At 37.7% G+C, this 23,416-nt stretch overlaps 1 protein-coding gene across 1 annotated transcript in view; it reads right to left on the bottom strand.

Moving 5' to 3' along the window:
* Positions 1 to 23,416, bottom strand: part of LOC146005031 (dipeptidase 1-like) — a 112,247-nt gene that overhangs the window by 13,233 nt on the left and 75,598 nt on the right. Inside the window, exons 6-9 of the mRNA XM_083144170.1 lie at positions 23,257 to 23,326; positions 16,122 to 16,298; positions 13,992 to 14,076; positions 12,985 to 13,060 (exon numbers count right to left, since the gene is read on the bottom strand). Of these exons, the coding sequence (XP_083000296.1) occupies positions 12,985 to 13,060; positions 13,992 to 14,076; positions 16,122 to 16,298; positions 23,257 to 23,326 (408 nt within the window). The remainder of the gene's footprint in view (positions 1 to 12,984; positions 13,061 to 13,991; positions 14,077 to 16,121; positions 16,299 to 23,256; positions 23,327 to 23,416) is intronic.

The raw sequence follows: 23,416 nt of genomic DNA, 5'->3' as shown, positions 1-23,416 counted from the left end.
AATTGATGCTATTAATAATTTAGGTAAGAATATCAAAACTGTTACAGAGCAGAATCAAGATTTGATCACGGAGCTTGTACCTGTAGCTGCAAGGAACATATTAGATTATCCATTCACCCCACTTTCCAGTATTCATACACCTAGTCCTGTTGCTCCTCGAAGAATTGAAGCTACTCAGGATCCTATTGAATTGGGTCTTCTTGCTCAAAAATATTTAACTACACCTAAAGACAACAAAGATGAGGTCTTTGGCTTATATGCTGACACAGAGCTTGATGGGAGCATCATTCATAGAATTGGCAATTTCAGAGTAACATTTATGGGGGATGATATAATTGTTTATTCAGAATCTCGTCTCGGAGAAAAAGGTGCTTTTGTTAAGTACCCCGGAACACCTGGATTGTGGGAACTGATGACTAGGAAAAGGCCTGGCAGCTATACAGATCAAGATTATGAGCATTACAAAGAAATATTAATAAAATCAGATGCTCTATACCAGAACAATGATCCCACACAAAAAAGATTCAAGTCTAGCAGTGGGGCAAAATACAATAATTTAATCAAGCCCATATGGTCACAGATCAAGACAGGTAGTGGAATCAAACAATACAACACCCTGCCCAAAGAATTTGTGTGGGTTGATGATGTCAGGAAACTTGTAGATAGGTTATTGGTGATAGCTGGGGAGGAAAATGCTGGCAACCACAATTTTTACAATGAAAAGGTTGGAATTATGGACATGATAAGCACAAAATTGTCTAATTTTATAGTGAATGACACTAAGGGGATTGGATATCTCATAAAAATTATTAATACTCTACCCCCTAAATTTTGGAATGTTTCTGAGGGTCGGGGGTTGGTTAATGACATTATAAACAAGCTGCCATTTGAACTACATATTCCAGGCTATCAGTATTGTGGTCCAGGCACAAAATTGGATCATAGATTAAACAGAGGTGATCCTGGTGTAAATCCCCTAGATGCTGCTTGCAGAGACCATGACATAGCATACAACACACATACCGATCTTGACAAGAGACATGTTGCAGACAAGAAATTAGAAGAGGCTGCATTTGGTAGATTTGTAAGCAAAGATGCTTCTTTGAGTGAGAGAATAGCAGCATTGGGAACCACCATAGCTATGAGCACCAAACAAAAACTGGGGTGGGGGCTGTGAATATGTATATAATAAACCTAGAATGAAGGCCAAGGGTGTTATGTATCAAATACCTTATGCAGGTCTCAAATCTCTTAAAACTATTGACAGTCTCTTGACCAAAAAGCAGCGCAAGAAAAAAAGCTCTTGTCTTGCAAAAGGACATGGTATGAAATTGTTGCTTAGTACCCCCCAATTAAAAAAATTACAGCAATCTAGAAAAAAATCACATACAGGGGGTTTCATATTTACTATCCCGGCCATCTTAGCTGCTCTCGGGGCTGTTGGGAGCTTGGCTGGGGGATCAGCCGCCATAGCAAAAACAGTAATAGATGCCAAGAAAAATAGGGCAGAATTAGATGAGCAGAGGCGCCATAACCTGGCCATGGAGAAAAAAGGCAAAGGTGTTAAGAGAGCCATGAATAAGTTTAAAAAAAACAAGAGCCGCTTACAAACCAAGATATTGAAGCTTTAATCAAGCCACTGGGCATCAAAAATTTTAGAGGTGTGTACATGTCTGATTCTTTACCAGAACAACCACTCAACAAAGAGTGTGGCATTGTTAATTTGGATGAGTACAAAAATCAGGGCACTCACTGGATCTGTTATCTTAAATATTTAAACAATGAGGCATTTGTGTTTGATTCATTTGGAGGTGTTCCACCTGAAAATTTAGTAAAATATCTAAAATCACCTAATCTTTATTACAATAATGCCCGTGTTCAAAATTTCAAAGATGTTAATTGCGGACATTTGTGTTTATCTGTTCTTAGATATATGTCTCAAATAAATAAACCATCAATTGAAAATTTTCAAAAGGCCTTGTGGTATCTGAAACATCATGGGGGTATTCCATCTCACCAGCCAAAATTCAATATTGAAACTCAAATTACATGATGACATAGTGTATCCCAAAACAATAGCTCTCAGAGCATTTTACGGCATGTACTTGATCCCTAATATTACGCACCACAACAACACAATTGCAATAGGGGATCAAAAAATTGTCATCACTCCAGGGCAATATAATCTATCCACTCTAAATGCTCAATTACCCAGAGGTGTAGTGTTAAGTCAAAATTCTGTCACTCACAGAGTAGAGATTGTATCTGCTACAGAAACAGTGCATCTGGGTACTATAGGAGAGCTGTTAGGATTTGAGAACAACACAAAACTTGAAGCGGCCATCAAACACACTGCTATGAATATACCTAAATTCTTAGCCATAGAGACTCTGAATATTCACTGTAATGTGGCTGAGGGTATGATCACCAAATCAAATGGCATAGGCACTCACAAACAAACCGGCATCATTGCAACATTCAAACCTAATTCCGAATTCATGGAGCCAATCATCTACAATCCATCCCCAACATTATATTTTCCTGTGTGCCATAATAGAATAGATTACATTGAATTGATGGTCACTAATGAAAAAGAAGAATTAGTTGATTTTGCTGGAGCCACAACAACTGCTGTCATAGAGATTAACATTTAAATAAAAATACATACAATGGAAAATATTGAGAGTTATGAGCTACAATCATTCCCCCCAAACAGGAGGACATTTGCAAATTTAAATCAACCCAACACAGAGATTGAGGTTGATCTTGATGTAGGGGATGGCTTTATACACCCCCACAGAGCAGATCTATACATCAAGTTTGATGTTGTAAAGCTCGATGGAACAGATTACCCTGCAAATTCAAACATAAGATTGGTAGATAATTTTGTGCCGCATCTGTTCTCTGAAATTGAGATCAGAAAGCATGGTGTTGTTATAAACAGAATAGATTATCCCGGCATTACCTCCACAGCTTTGGCCACACTAAAATTATCCAAAACCGAGGCTTCATACTACAAAATAGGTGGATTTGAAGCTGGTGATAAAATATTATCCAAAAATCACACAGTGCTGTTCCCCATGCGCCTGTTGCCAGGATTCTTCTCGGATTACAAAGATATTATGTGGAAGGGCGGGTTAAGAATCACATTTAGAAGAGCTGCAAATGATAACAATGCATTGATGAGGTACAGCACATTAAACTCTACAGGAGAAGCTCTGCCTAATACCTTACCAGATGCAGGCAAGTGCATTATTCAGACTATGGAGCTAAGAATCCCAGTTGTTGAATATGAAGCCAGTTATGCTCTTAAATACAAAGCTGATATCCTAAAAAATCCACAGATTCCTCTGCAATTTTACACATATCAATGCGTACAGAAGCCTGCCGCTGGTACTTATTATGAGTTTGATGCTACAAATTCATTCTCCAGCATACAATACGACATGCCTGATTTTGTGGTGGTACTGTTTCAGACTGGAAGACACAACAATCAGGAAAAAAATTCAAGCAAATTTGATAGCTGCAACATCAAGAACATATATCTTAAAAATGGCAGAAATGAGGTATTTCCTAGAGAAAATTACAATTTAGACATGTCCAAGGATGATTTCCTCAAATTATATGAAGCTTTTTCGGCTTTCAAGAGGGTCACTACTGGCAGTACTGACATGTATTACACACCAGATGAATTCAAAGCACGGAGACCCATGTTTGTCATCAACGCTTCAAAAAGGAAACAAGTTGTGGTTAATGACAGGACAAACATTAAAATTATCTGTGAATTCCACGAGGCATTACCCGATGACACCATATGTAGTGTTATTCTCATAGGAGAAAAATCATATGTTTATGACATAAGAAATGAGAGAGTCACGGAGCAATTCTAGAAGAATTACATTGTTTTAATATTAGATAAACAAATTGAGCCTGGTATCCAATTGAACTTAAACCAGAAATAAATATGTGTGTGTCTGTGTGTGTATGTATGTGTGGGTGTGTATGTGTGTGTGGGTGTGTGTGTGGGTGTGTATGTGTGTGTGTATGTGTGTGGATGGCCTAGTTTTAAGTGTGGCCACAAGAGGGGCATATTTTTAACAAATTTATGGACAGCAATCTCTCAGAAGTGCCTTTTATAAGTGTAGCCTCATCAATCTGAGGGGGTCATACTTTCTGAGGAAATTCCCAAGGGCATTTTTACAAAAATCTTGAATTAGACAAGATTCCACACTTGAGCAAAAAGCTCATATGCTCATGTTCAGCTTGTTTTAAGTATAGCAAATCTGCTTGAGGGGGGGTTCATACTTTCGTGAGTTTATAGTACCGTAAATACAACTACTAAAATAGAATCTGTTTTTGTGTATTATATACATTTCCATTTACTATATGTTTATGTTAATGTAATATATTATACGTTGCATGTTATGGCATCTTCTAAATAGTTGTAGAATGAATAATGCTTCAAGTGTGTATAAAGTGAGTAATTACCATTTATCTATTTTATTAGGACATTCTTATAGTATGGCGTTATCACCCCTACACATGTGGCGTTATTACCCGGCTATGTGGGAAATAACGCCAAAATGCACCTTCTTAGAAAAAAGCTCTCAGAAAATTTACTATTTGAAATAAAGATACCATAATTTTTTTGTTGCTAGCGAAAAAATGCATCTATTTCCATATCCAGTTTTTACATTGCCAGATGTTTTTATAATGCCAGGAAAAATCCAAGAAGCTTAGAATGGCGTTATTCCCCCCAGTTACCTTATTAGTAATTATATATGATGTAAATAACCTTCGAATATGGAAACAAAGTTAGTATTTCGGGGTTTAAGGGGTGACACTTTATCCGGACACCCAAATGTCAACCTCACTTTCAAGTAGTACACCCTGGACTGCATTTGGCAGACTAACGAAGCTCTGGCGTCTGGATCTATAGCCAGTGTAATCCTCTGTAGGGCTGTGTGTGTGTTGTTCTGTGTTTTGCCCTAATGTGTGCAGAGTGCCATTTTACAGCCCCATCTTTTCATTCATGTAAGAATATTTAGTCCTCCGACATTATAGTTATATAGTTATATTTTAGAGCTGAACCCGCATAATATGACGGGTGCAAAATTGCCTAACTGCTGAAGCACCCAAAATTTTAAATTCAATCAATCAATCAAAAAAAATAGTATTTCAATTTCGTTGTGTCTAAATACCTACATTGGTTTTATGAACGTTAGGAAGTCGAATAATAATCTATACTCGGAAAGAAAGATAGACGAGAGCTTGGTTCTCACACTTCCACGAAGCTCGAATTACAAGCATTTGGAAACGAAAGTGAGCGCAGCGCTCACCCGCGAGTAACGGCGGGTTAACCTCGGAAAGAGGGTTCCAAGTTTTAGTCCTGGCTTTGCACGAGAATTTTATCTCCTTTGGTTTATGTACTTTTAGGATAATTTCTTACTCTAAAAATATAATGGCTGTATTGTTGGGAACAAGCAAGCGAGCAAGGAAAGTTTTAATAAATATATTTCTTTAAGCCGATAACTTTGTTAATGTAATAATTTATATCACATTTAAAATACGTTCACTGAGCGTCACGATATTTCTTGTTTCCAACTTTCCCTTCCCTAACCGACACAATTTTTAGGAAGAATAGGGACGAACTATTGATTATTAAGTACATTTTGCGTAACCTTTGAAAGAGGACAATGCTACTGAAATATAAACCATTTGGCCTAATTGTAAAAACATGCTATTGCATCATCAGTTTGCTGAAACAGACATTGTGGTTAAATTTAAAAATGTGCAAAACACAGATTAGCACGAGAAGATTTGTGTTTCATAAGCGGTGTGTCATATTAGTTAAACCAAATCAGAGGACGTTCTACTTTAGTGAACTAAATTTTAGATGGTTAATTTCTACATTGCTATCATGGTGTTTTTTATGTAGAGGGATTGGGGTAAACAGACAAGTAGCCTCATTGTGTCGGCTAGGAGAGGAAACGTCGGAAACAAGAAACATCGTGACGCTCAGTGAACATATTTTAAATATGATAATAATTATTATATTAACAAAGTTATCGGCTTAAAGAAATAGATTTATTAAAACTTTCCTTGCTCGCTTGCATGTTCCCAACAATACAGCCATTATATTTTTAGAGTAAGAAATTATCCTAAAAGTACATAAAGCAAGGTAGATAAATTTCTCGTGCAAAGCCAGGACTAAAAACCCGGAACCTTCTTTCTGAGGTTAACCCACCGTTACTCGCGGGTGAGCGCTGCGCTCACTTTCGTTTCCAAATGCTTGTAATTTGAGCTTCGTGGAAGTGTGAGAACCAAGCTCTCGTCTATTTTTATTTCCGAGTATCTCCTCCAATAAGATACCACAATCCGAAATATGAGTGATAGCTAACGCTCTCTGAGGTGCCTTTGTTTCAGTCGTGTCGGAGCTGCAAGATGAAGGGAACACGGTGTTCACCCATGAGCAACTATATTTTCGCCTGGTAATAAGTTACAATGGATTCTATTTGCTTCTTAAGTGAAGCATTGAAATGTGTACTATGCATAAACAAAATATACATAGTCTACATTGTGTAAAGTTCATGATCTGAGTCAAATTTAGCAAACAAAAAAAAATCATTACATGTCGAAAAATAGGTGGAGTGAGAGCCACGCTAACCCACGAGTTAGGGCTTGACCGAACCGATCGCGAGTATCGCCAGGTTAAATAAAAAAAAAATGAACCTACAACTCAAAGCGTTCGACTAGCGAGCTGGCATTAAATATTTTGGAAATCTCTAAAAACTGCTTCAATTTCTTGTAAGGAATCTACGAGTTAACTCAAGGTACCTTTATTAGGTATGCCATTCCCGAGGTTTCGAGATTTTTTCCCATGATTCTGTGCGCGCTATGACGTCATTAAGAGGACAGAATGGAACTTACTTCGTTAGCGTATATGGAAGCTTGAGATAAATGGGTCGATTATTTACTTATAAGGTACACACCTTTTATTGAATGCCGGTAGAATGAGAACAAATCACCCTTTTGTGCTCTTGCCACGTGCAATAATAATAGAAGAAAATCGCCTGGAATAAAGTATTCATCGCTTCGCAAAAAAGAAGTTGCTGTAGCAGGATTGATTCAAATTGTTCCTCCAAATTTTGGACTTATTCAGTGGTGCAAACCACAGGGTGGGCAGGGGTATTGCCCCCCAACCTTCGACGGAAGTCAATTCTAGGAGGGGCAAACATTGAAGACCAAAGGCACCTGCAGGGAGCACAGAGGAGCAATTGCCCCCTTCTATTTCAAATTTTATACAAATAAAAATACTGCTTTTCTCAGTCTCGTCAAGTTCAGAGCCGTAGCTAGGGGGCGGCGGGAGTCGGCTATGGGCGCCAAATAATCTAAATTAAGAAAAAAAAAGTTGTGAAAGAGAGAATGCATTGGCGCCATGTGATATTATTTGTTCCCTATTAAATCAATATTGTTTTAAATTGCAAAAATTGGATCTAAAAATTTTCTTTCTCGCTTCGCTCGCAATATAATTGCTTTCTGTAATGTGATGTATTTAAATAATATGTTTTGTATATATGTAATGAATAAACTTTGAATACGTACATAATTTAGTGTTAGCATCTTGCATATGTATTTTCTTATTTTATGTCGCTCCATGTTTGCGTTGTGTAAAACATATGAAAGTTATACATGTTATATGTACAAAAAAATATCTTCAGCATGCATTTAACATTCATTTTCTGCCATTCAAAAATACAGTCTGTGTGCTTGTTTTCAATTATTAGCTAATGTAAAATTTCTGGTGTTGAAAAAATATTTCAAATCGATTGTTCCAAATAAATGCTTAAGTACAGACATCGACCTCCCTTTTGCGTAATTTATGAGGATAATAACGTCTTTGATACTACTACTACTGCCAATAGTAATAATAATGCCATTATTAATGTTATTATTATTACTATTATTATTATTGGTACGTTTATCCTGGCACTTGCCCCCTCCAGACAAAAATTCGTGGTTGCGCCTCTGGCCTTACTTCCACACTCGCCTTCCATATCATCACGTATGCAACTTTCAAAAACCTTTACACAATCGGAACTCAGTTTCTAAGTATTGCTTCATTGAATATTGAGTGAAAGATAAGATTTATTAGCTTTGAAGTTGAAACATCGCCCGAGAAAATAATACTTTGAACATCTCGTAGGTAGCCAACACTAATTAACAATTACACTGTGTTACTTTACTTTATGTGCGTTTGTAGAGAAATTGTGCTGAAAATATAATGTACGACTTACAGGACAGACGTTTTGCCCCTGCACATCCTTTCAATTTTCTCGTCAATCAATGAGAACAGCTGTCATGTAAATAATGCCCAAAGAAGCTATTCAATGTAAAGCATACTTATCAAAGCAAGGAAAAATTTATCAATGATTTTTGTATTATCAATATAATGTGTTGTATACACGTCTATTATATTATAATTTAAAGATATCGTACAAATATAATACTATTTTGCTGGCTTTAATTTATTTTATATGTGCTTTAAAAAGCCTCGTTGGTTCAGTCGGTAAATAATCTGACTGTCACACTGAAGACGAGGATTCTGTTCCCAGGGTGGTTGGTCTCGAGGGGGATTTTCTCAGCAACGTCCTTGCATGAAAACTGTTTTGAGGTTCACCAGGGGTCTAAAAAAATAGTATTTTGGGGGCCGGAACGTGATGCTAACACCACCTTCATAAATGGCCGGGATTGTGAATCATAATCCCTATATTCATTCATGGCATGTTACAACGCGCAGAAGGTACTTTTGCTTTTAAAACTTAGTGCATATTTAGTCGCACACCGTGGCCGTTCGGTCTAAGACGTCATGCTTTGGGCTTTGGCTACGGAACGCGCAGGTTCGAGTCTCCTAGGGGAAGCGTAACAACTTTCCTTCTGAAGTTACGGACTGTGTATGGGACCGGTGGCCACCCACCATTGTGAGCTACAATGAGTAGCGTAATCCGGTCATGGAAACTTACAAAAATGACTGGGGGGTCGTCGTGCTGACCACACGCCACCTCGTAACAGGTTGGATGATCTCCCTCCTCGGCAGGTGGAAGTGAGGCCGGCAGTCGGTAGGTAGCCCTTAGCCCTGTATTAGTACACATTTGAATACATGCCACGAGAATACTGACACATTATGAAATTTGTTTGACTCAACTCAAACATACTGCAGAAACTCTTTCCATGTAGATTTAATAGCCGGCATCCGTGGCAGAGTGGTTAGCACATCGCGCTACGACGCCAAGGATCCCATTTTCGAATCCCGACCTGGGTATGGATGTTTGTGAGTGTCCATTCATCAATTTCATCATCATGACTCATCCTCATCTTCGCAATTAGCCAAAAGTGGCAGAAAAGTGAAGTAAAATAAACCAAATAAAAAAACAACTAGATTTAATATTTCATATTTGTGTTGCTTGGTTGAATTGGCGTTTTAAATCCGCTTTTTGCACAGAAAGGCTAATTGGGACTGGGCCTACAGTTTAAAGTTGGATCCGAACCACTATGTGCCTACACCGGGTATCGAACCCGGGACCCCTAGACTACAAGGCGACGGCGCTGCCACTAGGTCATCGGGGAAGCCATATTGGTGTTGCTTCACAAGACTTATTTTCTAATTGCGCACTGTATTATTAGTAAAACACATTTTATGTGTGTGTTGGATATGGTATGAGATTTAATTAGGAAAAGCGATGGATAACGTAATATTTATACAAAGTAAATTAATGTATTATGTTCTTACAACAAATGTAACTATTACACAATAGGAAGCAAGTGCCGTAATTAGCCGTAAGTTTCTTTTTAATTCCTCGCAGTAGTAAATATTGATACAAATAAAATCTAAAAATTTAGATCCTCAAATTATAATTCTCAGCTTGCATTTACCTCCGAAGAAGTATCATTCGTCCGAAAAGCAATCTCTGACTGTTGGCTGATAAATGCGACTTGCCTAATAGCTATACAGGAAAACGTAACAGCATAATCGTTCCATTTTTTTTTGTTTTGTATTTGTATTGCTTTTGGTGGCCGCGGTGGCTCAGTCGGTAACGCGTCTGACTACCATGCTAAAGGTCCCGGGTTCGATCCCCGGCCGGTTCAAATCCGGGAACTTTTCTAACGGTGGAAGCGGCCCCGGCGCCCACCCAGCGTCGAATAACATGGGTACCTGGGGGAAACCCTGGGGGGTAAAGGCGGTCAGGGGCGTGATGCTGATCACATCACCCCCACTCACGACCGGATCAAGAAAGTGTGGGGCGTTACCCCCACACCCCCTATACGCCTTCATGGCGTGGTGCTATGCACAGGGGAACACTTTACCTTTCTTTACCTTTGTTTTATTTCAAGTATAATTTACCCCTTGGCTAATCGCAAGGATGAAAATGAATGGTGAGTAGATGAAATGGATGAAGGGATGATCACAAATCCATGTGGATCACAAACAGTACAGAGTAATACATATTGCTGGTTGTTGATTGTTGGATTGTTGTTGATCCCTTCGGCCTTCGACCCGAACTAGCACTACACTGAGGCTCCGGAAATTCCGCTGTCGTTGATGTCTTCAGCTTTGGACTCCAACTGGAACTAGTAGTAGACTTCGTTACTTTACGGTATTTAGTCCTTTTCATCTTCGAATCACTAGATCTTATAAAGCCACCAATGGACACTGACTGATCACTAATCGATTGTATGAACTGTCACACTTACCTTTGAATTCTCATTAACCGATTCTGTTGTACAGATCAACTTGAAAATTGAAGCCGCGTATTTTAACCTCATTATATTCTAGAACGTTCCGCAGATAAAACGATTCGTTAATGTTGACAGTAGTTCGATTCCTTCTCTTATTCAAGTACGTTCCCTCTCGCGCTTTCCAGAGATTAAAAAATTACAATGAATCGCCCTACGTGTGGCACTACGTTTGCAGCTTCCAAATGCTGACAAGTCTTTACATAGTGCTGCGACAACACCGAAAGCTCCAAAAAGTTTTAATGCAATATTATCAACAACAGGGTTATAGAACACTCTCCGTGTTGGTAAGTATTTCTCTCCTTATATTATCGGCACATTATTCAAGAAAACAAAAACCTAATTTTATGTAGTGTAAACTGAAAAAATTAAGGGGGGACTCCAGCCCCCTGATCCCACCTTGGATACGCGCTATTAACAATAACAGGGTTATAGAACATTCTGTGTCTTGCCTCGATAATTATTTCTCTCAAATTATCATCACATTATTCAAGAAGCCATGAACCTAATTTTATGAAGCGTAATTTCCTGAAGGGAGTGCTGGAGCCCCCTGATTCCCACCTTGGATACATGCTTGACTCGATAATTATTTCTCTCCTTAAATTATCGTCACATTATTTTATTTCCCACCACAAGAAACCAAAAACCTCATTTTATCTATTGTAAACCGTAAACTTTCGAGGGACTCGAGCCCCCTAAGCTCCCCCTTGGATACGTGCCTGTTGCGAGTGTCCCTTCATGAATTTAAACTAAACATCACTCATCCTGTTCGTCGCGATTAGCCAAAAGTGGAAGAAGACGCTAAATAACAAAAACAAATTTATCCTCATCCTGGCGATCAAAAGTAGCGTAAAATTATTAAAGGGAAATTCCAGGACATTCAGTAAAAATTCATATCAGAATATGCCCGGACAAGAACTTTCCTTAGAACTAGACATTTAAAATAAATGCAATAGGTTAGCTGGATAGAAAAGCCGGCAGTGGACTACAGCTAACAGGGACAAGATATCACGCAAATAATGTCTGAAAAATAAACTATGCATTGTTTCGGAATAAGTGTATTCTTCTATCGCGTATTTGATCTCTTGTTGTCAAATTAAATTAACAGCTTTGGTGTATAATATCAAAAGATGCATGAAAACACAGCGTTTCATGTGCAATCTGCTACTTTCTACGCATAGCTTTCTTCCGCTAGTGTCCTCTTGGTGACGTCACAAGCTCTAGCCAATAACGTGCAAGTCGCGGAGTGGCCCCCTCTGGAGTTAACTCTCGAACATTGTAACGAGAAGAGTTCGATCCCAATATAATTTTCTGAATTTCTCTTATTTTTCCTGCGATATATACGTATACTATTTAAAAGTCTTTATTTATTAATTACAATAATATTTCACATGAATGGTACACTTCGCAACATCTTATTTGACCGCCCCAAAAGAATTCTAAGTCCCGAAATCGTAAACTTAGCAACATTGCACTTCAGCTCCAGGTGAGAGTAGCCAACTTTGAGTAGGTCCTTCCACTAGACGATAAACGCTGCGGTGATAGGTTTTCAATTTAACACTTTCCATGAACTTAGAAACTATAAACCGCTATTATAATACACAATCAAACAGAAATAATAAATTGGAAAAAGAACCTTGTATGATATTTACGATTCTGCTTGCTCGACTTGAAATTTGGGGGGTTTGAAACACTGAATAGAGTTTTTCTCCACCTGGAGGAAATTGCAGAAAGAAGCAAATTTGTGAGGAGTTTATGCGACATTTTATTTACGATAAGTAAAGTAAAGTAAAGTGCTCCCCTGTGCATAGCACCACGCCATGAAGGCGTATAGGGGTGTGGGGGTAACGCCCCACACTTTCTTGATCCGGTCGTGAGTGGGGGTGATGTGATCAGCACCACGCCCCTGACCGCCTTTACCCCCCAGGGTTTCCCCCAGGTACCCATGTTATTCGACGCTGGGTGGGCGGTCAGGCGTGGTGCTATGCACAGGGGAGCACTTTACCTTTACCTTTAATTCCTTGTAGCAGATTTCTACAGTTTAGTTATTCAATTGATGTTAGATACGTGGACAATAATGAACGAATACATAAACTGTGTATGTGTTTGTTTGTGTGCACAAGTATCATTATTAACCTGCTGAAATAATTTTATACGAAATTACATAAATAAGAACGTAAATTATTTTACCTATTTATTCCGTCGAAATCACCACCTACACCAATATGGTCTATTCCAATTAGATTTCGAATGTATCTGATATGATCTGAAATATAAAGGAATGATTCAGTCATATATTCATTGAAACTGGCACAGTTATATATGTAGTATATCGAGATGCTGTATGTACATATCCGTGTGTATATTTAGTTATGTTTAAGGCCATATTTACCATAATATAATTAATGAGATGCATCACAATAGTAGTGGTTGTTCTCGTCAATATTAGTAATTGAACATTTGTACTTAATTTGGTACTCTTTCACTGAGTCCCGAGTTTTCATTGCTTCCTTTCCAGTAATACTTCATTTTGGGCCATATTTTTAGCTTGTCTCTACTTACAAATGCAGCATATTTTCACTTCTCACTTACGATATTCATGCAATGTCAACTTCTAGTCTTATCATTTCTCGCATACCCATCTATGCACAATATTATGTATTGCCTGTAATTTCCTAGCATACTTGGTGGTACAATACAGGTTAGAATACATTAAAATAATGTGATACAGTACTTTCGTACACGAATGACTAATACTTGCAAAAAAATGGGAAGCAATGACATTAACAATTATAATCTGAAGTTACACTTATGAAAACACAAGACAATTGTGTCAATAGCAGTGTGCGAATTGACAGAGGGGCATGCCGGGGATTTCCCCCAACAAATCCCAGGCAAAATAAAATTATTTTTATCCCTGCCAGGGATGTTTTTACCCCATTAATTTATTTTACTGGCTGGTAACATATACAAATTTTCATACCAACGAAAATCTACCCCCGAAATCACAAATAAGTCACTGGGTGGCATCCTTCCAAACCAGAAGGCTTAATTCGCCCCATGGCGTTAAATAACTTAATAATGAATCGAGGAGATTGGATAGAAAAGAAGTATTTGAGATCACTCTATTTAAAAATAAATGTATGCTTTTGCAATAAATAAATAAATAAATAAATAGCGAATAAATACAATCATACCTGCAACATCTGCGACGGATGCTTTTGGTCCACATTTAACGAAATAGTTGTAAAAGGTTACCATCACCATTCCGCCGTTAATAGCCTGGAAAAAAAGTAGGAACCAAAGTTGAAGACTGGTACTTATTTGTAATAGTATTTATAGAATTCTACGTTTTCTAAAGACATTAGACTAATTCACAAAATAAACAGTAATATTACAATCAGCAATATATCGTATCACGCCGAAGGAGTGACTCGAACCCGGAACCCCGGGCGTCATAACCCGATAGTCTAATCACTTCATAAAAAGGGCCCGGTTGAGGAAGCTGGAAAGAGCTTCCTTCAAGCAAATTACACAAGCGATCTTCAGCGGATGTAATAAATTGCTGATATGAATTCTTCCTGAAATCGTAGGAAAGAGAATGCAAACGCAGCCTTACGCTATAAACACCGTTATCGAGGGACACGGTCTCGTCAACGGTTTTAGTGATCGAAAGTTCGAATTTCACATAAATAGTTCGAGAGAACATTCTCAGCCCCAGTTGTGTTCATAAATTTATAGCCTACACAGTCGTTGCCTCCGAATTCTCTGATTTTCAATTGATACGTAAAGATATACCGCGGAGTTGCGCTACGTAAAAAAGTTTATTTTCAGGACTGCGCCGTGTCTACCGATTCAACGAGATCTTCAACTACAGGACACCAGAGGTAAACAGACATTCCTTTATCCCGTTTCTTACATTTACACAACCCTGCCAGACCAGTCAATCGAAGTGTTAAAATCTAATGGTTAAATGTTCTTATTCCACAGGGGCAAGCCCCTTTTGCTTATTTGAGTCTTACCGTTATGTTTCTCCCGGGCTATCACTCACAGCTAAATGTGCACCTCTCGCAGCCAAAACTTATAGTACCAGGCTCTCACATAGCCTGAGGTTCGATCCCCTAAATTTACTTTAGATTTAGACGACATTAACAACTTATCAATCTTAGAATACGTTAGGCTATGTTCCTCAAACTACTGGTACGCTTGTCGGTGCAACCACTACTGTTCCAGCATGAGCAATAGTATTTACTAGTGGTGGTAGAAGTAGGTAATGAACATAACACAATTCACTTTTGGTTTCAGTAATATGTTATTGAGAAATAAGACGGCAATTTATTCATAGTAACAACTTCCCACATATTTTCTTCAGTCAATGACACAATAACAATATAGAATGTATTCCCTGTGTATACAAGAAAATATAATCGGTTAAGAAACGTTGCCTATATTGAATGACTTACACTCGTTCCTGTAACAAGCTTAGTTAAAGAAAGTAGGGAGCTTTTTTTTTTTAGATTGAACCACGTTTTACATAAAAATACTAGTTCTCATTTTTCATTTGCAAAACTTTTATTATAATGATATTAAAATAATATTAAAAATACATTCTGGAAACGCTGTAATGGATAGTTCTGCTAGGATATGGAAAAATAATCAAAGTGATTAATTTTGTGGATAATGATGCTTATTTTGGTTATAACACCATTAAGCCTTGTTTCCATGATAAGAAAAACTCAATTATGCTGACCAGGGCAGTAATTTATTTTATTATAAAACATAAACTAAACTTAACGTTTCAACTTTCTAGCAAGGTCTTCTTCAGACTCTGCACCAAGTACAAATGTAACAAGGTACAAAACAGGACGATATATATCTATACACAAACATTACTCCCCTCCAGACTATTAGAAAGTTGTTCTGGAACAATCTAGCAGGTGGCTTTCCCTTGTCAACTGTACTTTCACGTAAAATACTAAACATATTTACTTCCATCTAGAGTCCAACCACATTCTGAAGAAGACCTTGCTAGAAGGTTGAAATGTTAAGTTTAGTTTATGTTTTATAATAAAATAAATTACTGCCTTGGTCAGCATAATTGTTTTTTTTTTATTATTTCGGTTTTTGAAAAATACTTCTTCAAACTATGGCAACACTGAAATAAAAACTTTCTCATATTGCCTGAAGAATTTGGAGGCAAAATTCCTGCAAGTACTTTAAGTTACATTCATTTTGTTCAGGTTCAACTCAAAGTATGTCGAACGGCACTTCTATATTATTGATAAAAGACAGGAACTAAACTCGCATACTTAGATGGATACACTTACCAAATCCCTAAGAACGTCATCGGGGACATTCCTGGAGGAGTTGCAGAGGGAGTAGACGGAGGAGTGGGAGAAGATGACGGGGGCTTTGCTGGTCGCCAGAGCGTCCTTCATCGTGTGGACTGACGTGTGGGACAGATCCACCATCATCCCCAGCCGGTTCATCTCCCTCACTACGGACTGAAACAGGTAATATGTTACAATAATCATTCACAAGCAACATCAAGGGAGATTTTGCAAATAATTCACAAGTGCAGCTATTCATTACAATTACTACGAAGAGCCTGGGTTACCACATACAACGTGGGAACCTGTATTCGATTCCACGTTAGGGGACTATTTGTGGTTATTCTTTCATGAGTTTTACCAAGTACTGGCTGACAATCAGTTGCAATTAAGCTAGGGAGGTACAGTGAAGTATGAAATTGGTTGCTGGAAAAAAAAGTATAGTATATTTTCCTGATTTCCAAAAATCTGAAAATGTCTACCAGTCCGTGCCAAGGTACTGAAAATGTTGAATCAACAATCACAATCATATTTATAGGGATCATAATAGCATAATCGCCAAAATTATGACCATAAAGTTGAAATAGGCTCCAAATTAAAAAATTACGACCGAGCATTGTGTGAAAGTGCAATTTACAATTTAGTTTGGTATGTGAAAGTTCTCATATACTCGGCCCTAGGGAAATAATTTTGCAATTTAGAAGAAAAATATTTACGGAGTTATCACTCAAATAATGCATAATTGTTATTTCTTCATAGTAAAAGCTAAACAGAGCTTTAACAATATCAAGCAATGGCAAAATGTGAATTTGCATTCTGTATCTGTTATATTACACAAATTCTATTAGTGTATTATCCAACTTAGTAACTAAGATATTATGGTTAATAGAATTAAAAGTTTTGAAAATTCGAGATGCAGTATACCTAGTTGATTTCTATTACCAAAAGCTGGTTAATCAAATTATAATTAAGGAAATTGATATCTAGACACCCTATGACGTTAGCGTACTCCGAAATTTTATTTTGGTGGGATCTGAACTTGTAACCTATTAGACCCTACATGATTTTTCCCATATTATATATTAATGTTTGTGTTAGACACGTTTGATATACTTTAAAAAGTTACCTAATTTTGGAGGTACAATCTCATTACACCGGTGGAGGCACATAGTGGTTCGGATCCCACTTTAAACTGTAGGTCCAGTCCCGATTAGCCTTACTGTGCATAAAGTTGACTTAAAACACCAAATCAATCATCCAATAAAAAATCTAATTACCAAGTCTTTCTTGTCTGCGAAAAGGAGAGGTACTTTGGGGGTACTGTCGCTTGTACCCCTTCTGGCAAATTACCAGTTCTTACAATGTTCAAGATATCATTCAGAATTCTTTGGTTACCTTACGTCCATATATGTACATTTTAATCTAAAATTATCTTAATTTTTAATTTGGCATATTCCTAAATATTACATGTAACTCACAACAATGTTTTCCTCAAACTTTAATATTTTTTTTCTTTCATGCATTTTGCTGGGAGCTACTGGCTCATCAGCCTCTCTCCTCGGCCTTGTCCTTTGTGTACGATATCTCTTGTGACGTGTAAGGGGACGGGGTGTCATCAGGCAACCCCCCAAAGAAAAAGCTTTATATAGTTGTCATATTTTATTCTTCAATTGTGAAATATGCGTCCTGAAGAAGTTGACCTTCATATCAAAAGTGTAATTCTCTCAATTCTTATCAAAGTTTTGTGCATTAATCATAATTAGGGCCCAGGACTTTTTGTCCTATAATACTGTAAAATATGTTGCTAATTTATGTCATAAATTTAAAATATGTCAGAAAAATGCAGAAATATTCCCAGTAAAGTAAAAAAAATATGCACAACTCCCAACGACTAGGATGGGGATGAGGTATTAAATGAAGTCAGAATTCCTGTAATTATCCTAAGTTTCATTTACAATTATGGAAACTAAATAATAATTGGCAGCTCGGTAGAGCTCTGGTAAATCTAGGCAATGAATAGATACAAAGAACTTTTGAAAGCAGATCTTAACTATATAGAATTTGAAAAGCAGCCCACAAAATTTTTATTAGAACAAATTACACTCAATATTATTTCAGTTCTGGGTCATTCCATGTCAAATCATCCAGAAATTTGTGAAAATGTCACCCACCATCCCCGATTTTGATGAAATTCGGTATACTTATGGAATTTTTAATGCTGATTACAAAATTGACAATTTTTTTTAGATTGGTCAAGGGGCTCAGAAGTTACGCGCTTTTTAAAATCTCAATGTACGCCACTCGAGGCTCCACTTTGAATGACACGCATTAGGTTATAAATGATGCTATCTTCCCTCAGGTTTGCCATAGAAACTTCAAGTTTCTTTTCGTTTGTTCAAAATAGTGTAAACTTTCATTTAAATAAGGTTTCAGATGATTGTATTAATAACCATGTATTTTTATGTATAGTTTCATGTATTTTTTTAGAAGAAAAAATTACTAATTTCAAGAGCGAATTTCGTGCAATGCCCCCCTTCAATTTTCCCCCAATTTTATATGTAGGTAGCTCAAAGTGTGTACTAATGCCTGATGGAAAAATTGGTATGGGCGGTTCAGAGACAGGGTGATAAAAAAATTATTTGCATGAAATGACATTAAAAGTTAATCTTATTAAAAATGCTTATGTATTTAGCACAAAGTCTGAAGTACAATACGTTTTAAGGTATAACATTCAAAATTTCTGTTCACTATGTGTGAAGGTAAGCATAGGCGTAACCTGGCGAGGGCAAAGGGAAGAATTTGACCCCTCCAAAATTAAATTAAATTAAATGTATTTAGCAAATAATCTTGTACACTATTGTTATGGGATGGAAAACTTTGTGTTTCTTTCAACCCAAAGATAGTTCCCAAGTTACGCCCATCAAGATAGTACTAATAATACTTAAACTATTGTACTCTATGCATTGCCAAAGTTTCATGTACTATCAATTGTACCCTTCACATTTTAGAAGTTTCTGTGCTATATGGCAAAATCTCCTTGGAAAAACTTCAATCAGCACAAATGTGTATTATTAATTCTAACTTCATATTACGTATCCCAGTGAAGAGTAGCCAAAAAAATAACTTCCATATTGAGATAAAATGCACAAAAAGAACGTTCTCGAAGATAATTTGCTAAACTTGGGAATGCTAATAATGATGACTATATTTCTTAAAAAAATGAAGACAGTTGAAACTGACTTAGATACAGTGGAACGTCGATTTTATGTTATTCAGGCGACCAAGCTGAAAAAAAACTTAAAAGGCGAGAAAATGTAAAACGGAGGAATATTTCTTAGCAATTTGCTATGTTGGGACCGCCAAAATTGAATATAAAATACAGGACAATGTAAAATCAAGGAACTTGAAATCGGGGTTCTGCTGCAATTGTTATTTGTAAATTTTAATTAAGTTTTGAATTTCGGAGGGGGTAAATGCTTCCCATTGCCCTCACCAGGTTACGCCTATGCTTACCTTTACACATAGTGAACATAAATTTTGAATGTTAAACTTAAAACATATTGTACTTCAGACTTTGTGCTAAATACATAAGCATTTTTAATAAGATTAACTTTTAATGTCATTTCATGAAAATGATTTTTTATCACCCTGTCTCTGAACCGCCCATCCCAATTTTTCCATCAGGCATTAGTACACACTTTGAGCTACCTACATATAAAATTGGGGGGAAATTGAAGGGGGGGCATTGCACGAAATTCGCTCTTGAAGTTAGTAATTTTTTCTTCTAAAAAAATACATGAAACTATACATAAAAATACATGGTTATTAATACAATCATCTGAAACCTTATTTAAATGAAAGTTTACACTATTTTGAACAAACGAAAAGAAACTTGAAGTTTCTACGGCAAACCTGAGGGAAGATAGCATCATTTATAACCTAATGCGTGTCATTCAAAGTGGAGCCTCGAGTGGCGTACATTGAGATTTTAAAAAGCTCGTAACTTCTGAGCCCCTTGACCAATCTAAAAAAAATTGTCATTTTTGTAATCAGCATTAAAAATTCTATAAGTATACCGAATTTCATCAAAATCGGGGATGGTGGGTGACATGGCCTGGATGAATTGACGTGGAATGACCCATCTATAATTAACACATATCTATCATCTTGTGGCAACAATCAATGCACAAAAAACATTTTAGGGGGATTTTTAAGTATGAGGGTCATTCGGAAAGTAACCGCCGTTTGGCTTAAAAAAAACAACTCATAGATACAACAAATTTTTACTTTACATGTAAAAGGTACAACTGTCCTCTATTTTTCAACATAGTCGCCATGAAAAATTCAAGTACTTGTCATAGCGTTTCACGAACTTACAAATCCCTTCTGCATAAAACTCTTTCGCCTGGGAATTCAACCAACCTGTCACAGCATGTTGAAGATCCTCATCGTCAGCAAAGTGCTGTGCCCCAAGCCCCTTCTACATGTGAGTGAACAGATGAAAATCAGAAGGAGCCAAGTCCGGGATGTACGGGGATGATCAAAAACGTCCCATTTGAATTGGCGCAAAAGGTCTTGTGTTCACCGAGCAGTGTGAGGGCGAGCGTTGTCATGCACGAACACAACCCCAGACGTCAGCAGATCGCGACGTTTGTTCTGGATGGCTCTTCTCAGTTTCTACAAAGTGTTACAGTAAACTTCAGAAGTTATTGTCGTACCACGTTCACGATGAATGTCTACCGCTTACAGATTTTTTGCCCAAAGAAATCTTATCACTCCGCGTACCACGCATTTGGGCGGGATTTTCGATGGCAGCACACATTTTATGACGTTATAACCAGCACAGCTGGAAGCTTACTGAATCACAGATTGCGTGATGTAACAACGGTTGCGCTCTGCCAACTACTACTAGCGCCACGCCACAACGGCGGTTACTTTCCGAATGGCCCTCGTACATAGAATTTGAAAAACAACCTACAATTTTTTGTCAGAACAAGTTACACTAAATACTGTCACAAGTTTCTGTTCGTGGCATTCTATTCACTCACACTAACAGTAATACGTGCCTGACTCAAACGACAACTGATCTTGTTGCCTATAGAGAAAGGGCTGTAATGTACAAACAATTGAAACTTGTTTACTTCCTGTCCGTTAGTTCTCGTGCCCGCACAACAATGTCGGAGAGCGGTTTTCCTCAATAATGCTCACTCTGCTATCAATTGTTGGAAGGAAAAAAAAGGAAGGGGTATTATTCTGTACTATAGCTCTTTTCAGTTGTTACGGCGTGCGCTCTAGAAGCTGCCAGGGAAAGTGGAGAGCGGGGAAACGACCTATCCAGCGCAACGAGACAGGCCGGTTAGGGAGAGAGACTGCAGCGTTGCCAGAGTAGCGGGAAAGGCGAGTTGAAATCTAAAGAACCATGAAATACAGACGTCCCATTGTTCGCGTATGGCCTGAGTATGAGTATTATCCCCATCTTGTGGTCAGTAGAATACCGATAAGTGTATGATATCAAGTGTATACGTTGTAGGAATTCTTTCCAACTGTACCGAATGGTATCTATAGCATTGTCCATTACAATCACTGCGTCTTTGATGTTCCTTTCGTCAAGCATATCTAAAAACTGCAAAAACCACTGAAAACTTATTTACATTCCTGTAGAAAAGCAGTGTGACTGGAACCTACGTGACAAACAATAATGCGCCCACCTTTACCCACGGGCACTTTTAAATCCCCTGTACCCTCTTTATTTTGCCAGATTTTCGTTGGATCGTAATTCTGATGTATGTACGTTTCATCTAAATGAAATACCTATATAGGGCAAAGGTTCCTTATTTTTTAGAAGATGCATTTTTCGCAAAAACGTTACTCTGGCTGTGACTATATCGGCTCTCTCCATCAGAAATCGTCTACCGTCGTTGCTCTTTTTGTACTTTAACCCCATATACTTCAGTATCCTCCACAACGACGAAACTCCCCACTGAAAGCTTTTTTGTGTATGCAAATCAACGAAAACTGGTTCAGTGTTGGATATTTACCCTTTACATAATACCCGAGGATAATTCTTATTATTATATCTTTATCGCAACCGTCGATACCCTTTGCGATACTGTTCCTTTTGATTCGTTTGCGCGGTGATTCAAATGACCTGGAACCCGACGCCTCAAGACAGTCTTTGCCTTCCCCAACAATACGCTGCGCAGTTCGCGTCACTCCACAAGCTTCCGACACTCTCTGTTGTACTTCGTGCACACTTACCAAGGGACCACTGTTTTCTGCTTCCTTTTGAAAATATCCATGAACCCTACTGATTATTTTCCTGCCTTGGCTACAAACTACCTCTTTCCTGTTCGCCATCATACGATACTTACTGCGTTAATAAGCACAAAGCTCCCTATGGAACAACGAGAGTACAAATAAACGTCACATCACATGCCACGTACACGTTTATCGAAGAAACAATGCAGTTAGGCAATGCACGATGCGACAACAATTACTCCCACGTATGTTATTCCTACATTCCGCTCATAACAAACAGGAATCAACACTGGGGCAAGACACCATCAGCAACGCGGTGAATTGGCAACACAGCAACGTGCAGAACGAAGTTAGCGCTGCAGCTTCCTCCCGCAACTGCGTAACTTTCGGCTCCACCGCTAGGTGGTCTGTTCTGTGGTTGGTCAGCGGCATGTTCCCCGCTCCCCACTTCCCCTGCCAGCTTATAGAGCACACGACGTAAGAACTGAAAAGAGCTATAGTCGGCAAGAAAAGACGGCAACTGCTTTTAATTTCTTCGTCCATAATTTCCTTATCCTGTCATTGATAATATGAACTATCCGTTCCGCTAAAGTTATGAAGAATAAATTATAAAATAACCGATTATATGAAAGATAATTAAGAAATTATACAGAAATAAGTCCTATTACGAGAAAATTGAAGAAATATGTTGTAAAAAACATGTAAAAATATGTGAAAATATGCCTTATCAAGTTGGCCTGTTTCGGCTGATTTTCATCAGATACGTAAAGATCGCACCCCGGTATTCGATCCAATGCCAAATATAAAATATGTTATAACATAAAGTCCCTGGCCCTAATCATAGTATAAAAATATTAATCCTTCGAATTCTTACCTTTCCAAATTCAGAAAGCCCAAGATGTCCTCGAAACGAATCTTCATTCTCAACTGACGAGGAATCTGCCCTGAAATGGAAATTATTATAAGCAATGATCATAAATTTTCCAATTTTCTGGTTACTTCTTGTTCAAATTAACATATTCAGAAGTTAGAAA

This window comes from Lepisma saccharinum, chromosome 22 (assembly GCF_977018435.1).
Source record: "Lepisma saccharinum chromosome 22, izLepSacc3.1, whole genome shotgun sequence".
Taxonomy (NCBI): Eukaryota; Metazoa; Arthropoda; class Insecta; order Zygentoma; family Lepismatidae; genus Lepisma; species Lepisma saccharinum.
Note: the sequence above shows the minus strand (reverse complement) of the source record. Positions and strands in the feature narration are given on the sequence as shown.